The sequence below is a fragment of the Uloborus diversus genome, chromosome 6, assembly GCF_026930045.1.
Source record: "Uloborus diversus isolate 005 chromosome 6, Udiv.v.3.1, whole genome shotgun sequence".
NCBI lineage: Eukaryota > Metazoa > Arthropoda > Arachnida > Araneae > Uloboridae > Uloborus > Uloborus diversus.
Genome location: NC_072736.1, coordinates 104,924,627 through 104,934,297, shown reverse-complemented (window position 1 = coordinate 104,934,297; position 9,671 = coordinate 104,924,627). Strand labels below are relative to the sequence as shown.

General features: G+C 31.7%; 1 protein-coding gene across 1 annotated transcript; it reads right to left on the bottom strand.

Moving 5' to 3' along the window:
* Positions 1-792: 792 nt before the first annotated feature.
* Positions 793-2,058, bottom strand: LOC129224905 (glutamate receptor ionotropic, kainate 5-like). The gene has a single exon (XM_054859452.1). The coding sequence runs from the start codon at positions 2,056-2,058 to the stop codon at positions 793-795; it is 1,266 nt and encodes a 421-aa protein (XP_054715427.1).
* Positions 2,059-9,671: the final 7,613 nt, after the last annotated feature.

Genomic DNA, 9,671 nt, shown 5'->3' with positions numbered 1-9,671 from the left:
AACGATAGGTCCTAGAAAGTTGAAATTTGGTACGTACATTCCTAGTGGGGTCTAATTGTGCACCTTCTCTTTTGGTTGCATTCGGATGTTCCTAAGGGGGTCTTTTGCCCCTTTTTGGGGGGAAACCATTGTGAATTTCGATGTATACTCAAGTGGTGTTATAATTTGTCGGACACTTCGCGATATATCGCCAGTCTTTTGGTCGCCAAGTTTTGTCGCCAACTTGGCGACCGTCCTTGCTTTACAATTTGTTTACTACATACATACATACATTTATATAAGCTGTTGATTATTAACTTAGCAAGAAAGTATAACTATAAGCATAATATTAATTTAATCATCGCTTTAAAATGTCACAGGGTTTTGAAGGTCAAAGGTTCATCTAAAGCGAACGAACCTTTATAAGTGTATCAAAAAACTGCAAAATTCTCCTGATTGGATTTACCTAAGTTATTAGAGTTATCAAATTTGTGGAATCAACATTACAATTATTTCGAAGAACAGATGTAAATTGGAAGTTGTTTTCAATGTGAGTTATGCAGTTTGAAGCAATGTTATAAAAAATGTTTGGGAAAATAATTTATTTTTTGTCTTAGTTAATCTATCCCACATGAAAGCACGCATTTTATTAGGGAGAAACACCTTAAAGTGGAAGCAAAATGCTACGTGACAGTAAAATATATGCGATAAAGCAAATTTTGTTTCACTTGCCTTCTGGTATAGCAACAATTAATTTCAGCTTATAATAACGTTAGTTTTGTATTTTTTGAACACCTGTTAAAATAGTTTATTTCATGGAATATCTTGCAATTCTCCAACTTTTCTAAAGATGTGTCGCAAAGGTAGCATTCGGAGAACAAGTTTCTTGAATTTGCTCTGTGTAATTTCGCAGATGAATACAACGAGTGATGAGATGTAACCACAAACTAGAACTAAGAAAACTTCCTTGAAGTCGATTATAGACAACGACAATTTCATGTTTGCCTCACGATCAGCATTTCGAACAGAATGCTCGAAAAAATATTGGGTTTTGAATTTTTGAAAAATTCCACATTCAATGAGTCTATAAACCACTTGGTTTAGCTTTTGAGCGCAAGGAAATCGTTTCGTCATTGCCACGCTAAGTGGGGTGATATCAAAAACATCATCCGACATTAAAATGCTCTCAGAATGAAAGAGCTTAAACCATTCTTCTACGAAGATGACTGCTGCTTTTTCGTGGAATATTTTGTTTCCAACTTCAGTCGTGGTATGTGGAATAAACCATTTATTTTCCTGGATTGCTTTTCCCAGATTTTGCACAGAAATATCTTTCGTGTTGCTGAACATTTCCATGACAGATAGGCCTTGAAAAGTATAGCATTTATAAGACCTGGTTTGCACTGCTTTGGAAAGGTCAGCAATTGAACGAATTCCTGTTTCACTCTCCGGTATTGCAAGCATGGTTAAAAGGACTCCTTCGTATGAAAAAGTCAATATAATCAAAGCAAATAAAATAGATGCACACAAAACTCGTTTACTTATGCCGTAACTTTCTCCTAATTTTAATCTGGTGGCTTTCATTTGAAGCAGTTCAAACAGTTTGAAAAATGAAACTTCTTTAATGAAGAACAGACGCACTACAATGTAAATAGCTAAAACAGTTAAAAGTATGATTATCCATAACGTTTTGGAAAAGGGTGAAAGTATGGAAATGTATCTAGGAAGTGTTCCAGGCGCCCTAGTGACAAAAAGATATTTTTCAATAACGTAAGGAACACTGAAATCAACCGCAAAAGATCTCTCTTCAGTTACCGAAACACTAGAAATGGCAAAATCTGCTTCATTTCTTTGTAGCATTCCAATAAGTCCAGTCCAACTTCCGTTCTTATTTATTCTACCCCATTCGTTATCTTCAGGAACTAGAATTTTGTGCTTTGGAGCAAAGTATTGAAGTATAAGTTTGACAACTTCTCCCTCATATCCTCCAATTATATGCACTTCTGAATTACTTTGATTGATGTCTATGACATGATGCAGCTGGTTTGTCGCAAAACGCAAATATTTGTTGCAAAGCATCAATGATAGTTATACAAAACTGCCATTTTCAGTGTTTTATGTAGCCATTTTCAGAAACGTTCTGCAAATGCATTGGAACAAGATAAAAGTCAGTGTTATTTTAGAAATTTTAGAAGGTGTTGATTAATAGAAGGTGGTCTGAATTGAAGACGAAATGAAATTTATAAACATCCTTGAGAAACATTGTTTTATGTGTTCATATGCTTCGTATACATGTGATCACAAACTTTAATGTACACAGTGTTCATGGGAAAGATTGAATAAATCTAAGTACAAAATCCGGCACGTTAATCACATCTTTAGCGTTCAAAATAACAAATCCGTGATTACGCTAAACAGACTTAAAAGTATTTGTTTGCGTTTTTTTCTCAAATGCTCAAATGTGAAAAACTTTCTTGCAGTCCATATGTCTTCGTTAGAATATTAGAATCTAGTTTTCAATGTTTTGGAACTGCGAAATACATTATGGCCATGGATGCATTTGGTTTTGTTGAAAGTGCGCTGAAAAAAAATAAAACGATACATTTGCTTCGAAAGCAATGTTATTTCCTTAAAAATTATTTTTCCGTTTGATATCTGAGGACAAATAACTTTAAAATCCTTGACAGCTGGAGCAGCAAACGCATGACATTTTCTCACCAAGCAACTTCGCTTCCGCAGAATTATTCTTTCAAGACTTCTGTAGTTTAAAGCAGTGATACTGCTGGTGCTGATGATAATTGCTGATGTTAGTTTTCACAGAAGTTTAGTCAGAAGTACGATAAATCAGTTTTAAGTAGAAATATTTTTTTAGAACTGAGAAACTTTCCATTATTCGTAAAAGTTCACTCTAAAACTCATATGGAAGGGAAAATTTATCTATCCGGGACGTGGTTTCGTAGTTTCGTTGCAATTGATAGAAAACAACAAACCTTCTGATTAACGTAAAAAAACAGTTTCATAAAACTCAGCCCGATGTATAAAATGTCTGATGGTATTTTTTTTCTTAAACTTTATAAATCTGTTAAAACGTTTATCATTTTTGGTGCTTGAATTAGAAAATATCTACACACTTTTCTGTGTGTATGATTATATCCAGTATGCATCAATCTTCCTTCTATTCAAATGAAAATGCATAGAAATATATTCTAATACAACAATACAATAAAATGCTTGGAATTCATTCTTTAAAAGAACATTACTATGCTTTTGAGTTGACAATAAAAGTAATTTTCCATTTTATTTCATTTAAACACCTACATACGTTTTTTTTACTCAAGCAATTGCAAGACTTTAGTTAGATCCACTAAAAGCACATTTGGCTTTGTTTTGCGTAAGAATTTGCACAACTTACTTTATCAATCATTTTAAAGAAGATTTTGTGTGCCGCAGCAGGTTTTGCCAACAAAAGAAATTATTTATGATTTCATATGTATGTATTTATTGTATAACTTTTTTTTTACAATATTGTGAATGATATTGTAATTCCATTTTAGTTGGTAATAGTTATTTTCTGTAATCTAAATCTTTTAACTACTCCCCGATTCTTCATTGTTATTTTTTAACGAAAACTAATACTGCTCTTGAAATTGCTTTCTGGGTATATTAAAATGCTTTGGCCAATTTTACGTAAAGTAATGGCTAAATTGCATGAGAAGTATTAAACGCGAAATTGATGTTTGTGAATTTGTAAAACTATATTCATTTAAGTTTTGGGGATAAGAAAAATTAAATATTTATTTGGAGTTTGAAATTTAACTGATGTTTACATCAGTATGGGAAGAAATAAGCTGAGTCAGTGTAATTTAAATAAACGGGAGAAGTTAGGAATTTATACGAAGATACTATTGCTTTCATATCACAAAAATCGCCATGTCTGAAGGACCATTGAAGTAATATCGCTCACTGGTGGCTATAATAGTAAATAAAAAAAGAAAGCATTGGAGAGAAACAAGGTTTTATGCAATACTACTTTTGACTGATTGATTCTCGAATACTACAGTCCACGAAACAGATTTATAATTTGTTTACTGGCAGATTTTTGAAGTTTAATTTTATAGCTTATGTATACTTAGTATGAAATCTTTTCTTTTAAATTATATATATATATATATATATATATATATATATATATATGTTCCGGATATCCGTATCCGTATCCGCGGATATCCGAGGGAACAATAAAGATCTGTATCCGTATCCATTACTTTTCTGACGGATCTTAAACGGATCTTTTCCATTCTAAAAATTCTCAAATATTTGGATAAAAGACTAAAATTCCGTACTAATTAGGTTTTATTCCTTATTTAAATTAAAAGGTATTATTCAGAAGCCAATTTGTACCCGCCGTCACAAAAAGGAAAGGGTAATAAATTTTTTAAGTATATCTGTGTGTCTATTTGAGGCATCGTAGTTCCTAAACAGACAAACTGTTTTTGATAGTTCTTTTTTCGTTCAAAAGGTGACTTGACCGAAAGTGTTCTTAGCTTGGCCTCGTTTTTGTGGAACTTTAATAACCGGAGATATTAATAAAAACCGACTTAGCGTTTTTCAGAATTATGGTAGTAAAAACTTAAAAATTGAAAGAACGAAGTTTTCTACGCTTGATATTTATTTGGAACTTCCAAGTTGTATACAGTGGCTCCCAAAAGTGTTCGTACACCTACGACTTTCAATGAAATATGCCGTTATCGATTGGTTAGAATTAATATTTACGAATAGGTATTTTATTATAAGATCTATGATCTATTTTTAACAAAACTACATGAAAATTTTTAATAAAACATTTTAACTTAATTTTTAAAAAATCAAAAACCAAAAAGTGCCGGAAATTTTATCTCACAAAAGTCTTCGTACACTTTGAAAAAACGTCAAAAAATTAGTAAATAATCTAATCTTTTAGTAAGTTATTATTTAGTAGAATATCATGCAGTAACAACAACAGCTTTTAAACATCTGGGAATAGATTTCATTGTTTTTTCTTTCTTTTTTGCGCAATTTCTGAGTAAGTGTTCAGCCGCACTACGAGTCTTACTGTTTCTAGTTCGCTTTTCGTTTCAATGGTGTATTTTCGTAATCTAGCCACCAGATATCTCCAAATATGTTCCATTTAGTTTAAATTTGGCGATTGAGGAGATATTTCTAAGCTTAAGGACAAATTTTGAGGCACCAAAGCGAACGTGTGCTTCTTATCGTTATCTTGATAAAAAACAAAGTTGTTTCCGATTAAAAAATTTTGGGCTAATAGTTTAAAATTGTTTTTTTAAATATTTAAATGAACAGCATAATTCATTATTTCGCCTAAAAATTCCAAATTTCCAAGTCCTGATACTGAGATACACCCTCACACAAGAACAACTTCACCGTCCTGATTAACTGATCCAACTAAGTTCTTAAGATTAAATTCCTCATTTTTTTTCTTCCATTTACAATTATACAACAATTTAACCCAAAATGTTGAATTTATTTTCATCTATAAGTAAGACGTTGTTCGAAAACGTTTTGAGTTTATTTATCATTGATTTTACGACGGAAAGCGTAAGCTTACTGTTTTTCGCACGAACAAGAATATTTCTGCGGGAAGAGGTCTCATTTAATCCAGCTAATCAGAAACCTTGGCGAACAATTTTAGGTAAAAATTAAACGTAAAATGTTTCATTCAATTCTGCAGAAACTTTTTCTGTTCTGAACTGTGTATTTTTCATGTTTTTTTTTTAACTGCAAACCTCTGATCACGCTTTGTTAACTTTTCCAGTTGAACTTTTCTTACCTTGTTTTCGATCCGATTTCTATCTTAAAAGCATTTTATCAAGCACTTCACTATAGAATGATATAAATTAACCAATTTAGAGACATTTCAAACCAATTTACCGCTACTGTGAGGGAAAAAATCAAATTTCCAATCGTGTTTTTTGTTTTCTACGCATACCTGCCATTTTAAAATTATAAGCAGAATATTAGGGAATAAATACACAAAAAATTAAAGGCAAATGACTTTATAGTATCTTTACAATGCAAAAATAATAAAAAAAACCACATATGATAATTTTAATTATGAATTTATTGGAAAATATTTCAGTGTACGATGACTTTTGTGGCGTATATCTTCTCTGTCTCTTTGTTTTTTAACAAATTTGAAAAATAAAATCTGGTAATATTTTGAAAAAAAAACTACTGGGTTTTATTAAAAATGGCATAGGATTGGTGTGGAAAAAAATTGGACTTCATATTCGAATTCATTTTTGCGTTATTTTGGTTTTACTACAAAATTTCAAGGTGTACGAACACTTTTGGGAGTCACTGTATAGTTGGAGTTATAATCTTGTTCAGTAAATTTTAAATACAATTCAACTTTATACGCCTGATTGATAGCGATTTTATAGTCGGAAGATAAGGAGAAAAAGCTCAATGATTTAAAATTTCTAACCGCTATCAGTTCATATTTGTTAACAAAGTGTTTTCTGACCCGTGAAATCCATCTTATTATGAGGTCGGCTCTCTGGGACATGTTTTTTTTTTGAATTTTATTCTTAGTCTGATATTAGTCTTTGTTATTGATTTGGGGTTTCTGTTATTCCTTACTTTGGTTTTTCTCCGCACCCTTCAAAAAAAGTGAGACTAAATTTTCTATTTACTGTTTGTAAAAGTGTTACCGGCTCTGTTATTCCGTCGGGAGGAGAAAGTTGGGTGGAATGGAACAGCGCTGCATTTATGCTGAAATAAAATGCTAAAAATTGTTTCTAGCCTGCCCAGTAGCAGCTTTACACTCTTGCTACTGTATCCTGCATCTACCGAGCAAGCTAGAAATAATTTTTGACATTCTATAAAAGCATTAATGCAGCGCTGACCTGTTTCTCCCAACTCTCCCTCAATCTTAATGGAGATTTCTTTAAAGAGTAAATTATAGTCTTGCTTATATTTTCGCCGTAGATGACATTTTTTGAAGAAACTGTTATTATTCTGATAGGAATACCTTCCGTAACAAATTTTACACTTGGATAGTTGAATTGTGTAAAAAAAAATTGAGATCCGTATCCGCGGATCTACTTTTTTAACGATCCGTCACATCACTATATATATATATATATATATATATATATATATATATATATATATATATATATATATATATATATATATATATATATATATATATATATATGTGTGTGTGTGTGTGTGTGTGTGTACGTGCGGGTTTTGTGTCGAAAGAAATAAAATTAAATTTAGAATTGAAATTGATAAGTATTACTTCTTTTTTTTTCTTCAAACTTTTGAGATGTGACTTACTTTTGCGGTGAGCAATATGCTAATACTTAACTTATGTTTCCTGCATTCTTCTTTTCAATAGCACAAAAAATCACCTGTAAATCGTTAGTTTTCCAAAATAACGTTACAATGTATGCTTACTGCTTAAATTGAAAATATTTTTCAACGGATAACTTTATTGATATAACAAACTGCTTTATCAATGCCTAAAAAATCAAGTTTAATTTCAATGGATGGTTTGACATATTTACAAATGTGACAACTAGAACCTAGTTTAAAAATCAACTTTTTCAATGGGGTTGTTTCCTTTAGTCAAAAGTAGTACTTTTAGTCACTGAAATTGACAGAATAAGCAAAAAAAAAAAAATAAATAAATAAATAATAATAACATGGACCCAAAAAATACTTTCATTTTCCCAACAGTAATTTTTTAATAAATTTTTTAAATCGTCCGATTTTTCAAACAAGGCGTGGTCTTGATGACGTCTCAAATGATGCTCTTTGGCGCATCTTTCCACCGTGTTTACACGTTATAACAATCAAGAAGCGAATTAAACATTGTGCTCTACGCTTGCTTTCAACTATATCCTTGCCAATACACGTGAGTAAATATGCGAATTAAATACTTTGCTCTGTGAATGGCAACACTGAATGTTATTTCAACATTTGAGATGTCATCGTCGGAATCATAAACAATGAAAGCACACCGATTTAAGTATTTTTTTAAAAATACTTAAGCTTTAACAAATTATTTAAAAAATGGTCAGATTCTACGTTTTTAGCATGTTCTTTCAAAAAAAAAAAAAACTTTTAAAATTTTGGAAACGATCCCATTGTTGAATTTAATGTTCAAGAGAAGAGTAATATAAATTCGTTAGAAAAGTATATTTTAGATATTTTGTTTAACGCCAAAGTTAATATATGGTTATTTCTATAGCTACTTCATACTAAACTAACATTTGACGAATATTATATGAGATTTTCTATGCTTTTTTTTTTGAAAAAATGAACCATTAACAAGGATTCACTGCAGACAATTTAAAAAAAAAAAGTGTTTCTCAACCCATCAATATTTCATCTGAAATAAAAATATAACAAAAACATTTTCTCCGTTAATAGGTTTTTCTACGTGCCAACTTCGAGTTTGTTTCCTACAACTAATTTATCTGTCTTTACAGGTCTTAGTTTTCAAAATACCTGTTTTTTTTAATTAAAAAAGACAATGAAAACAGAATAGTTTACGTTGTTCCCTGAAGAAACGTATTAAGTAACATTTTTTTAAATATTTCGGATGATTCAGAGATGACAAGCTTGGATCTACGTGACCACAGACCTTGTGACGTAGCTGGGGGGGGGGGGGGGGGGGGGGAAGGGGCGGAGGGGGCGGTCCGCCCCGGGCGGCACTTATTTAAGAGCGGTAATTTCACACATTTGAAGCGAAAAATTCAATGTATTTCTCCAATAAGGAAATCACTTTTATCTATTACTAGAGGCAAAAAAAAAAAAAAAAATGTTTGAATTGTAAAGTTTTGGTACGACTATGATAGTGAAATTTCTCTAATACAAAACGCATGTTTTTCTTGTGGACATCAGCACGATTCTTTGTTTTTTCCCTCCCTTCTCCTTGATCTTCAGACTGAGGGGAGCTGCAGTGTAAACTCAAAGGACGTAAGGTTATTTTTTTCACCGTAAAGGTTTACTATAGGGGATGAAGCAATAAATTTCATAAATTTTCGTTTTTGATGAATCTACCATTTAATTTAAAGAAAGTTCCTTGGAAATTACCTTATTAAAAAAACACAATTTTTTTAAAGGATAGTGACAACAAGATGAGAAATCAAAGAGACCCTAAAACTGTGTTTCTAAAGCTTCAAATTATTAAAATTTCCATGGCGGAACCACGACCTTAACGTTCCTTCCAACTGTCACAAAGCTTCAAATGCATTTTTCAAGATTTCAATTTTGAAAATTTCTGGAGGAGAACCACCTACTTGCCCTTTGTCTCTTAACTTAGCCAAACATAGTCTAAAACAGCATTTTTAGGGGCTCTATTTTCAACCCCTCCTACCTCTTTTCCCAATCTAACGTTTCCAAAGATAGCTTTAAAATGTGCTTCATGGCCGGCAAATACTGACCCCTTCCCATATAATAAAAATAAAGACAGCTTAAAATTGCGTTGTTTAAGCCTCAATAAATGTCACATTTTTCGCGAAGAGCAATCGAACTTTCCTATTTCTTAACGTTACCAAACAGCCTAAAAATGCAGTTTGAGGCCTTCAATATCTCAAAACATTTCCGTTTAAAACTTCAATATCAACAAATTTATCAAGGCAGTCGAATTCTGACCGACCTGACCCTTCCGTAACGTG

Excerpts from the sequence above, each read along its gene's own strand:
- LOC129224905 (XM_054859452.1), bottom strand. The coding sequence starts at position 2,058 with ATGCTTTGCAACAAATATTTGCGTTTTGCGACAAACCAGCTGCATCAT.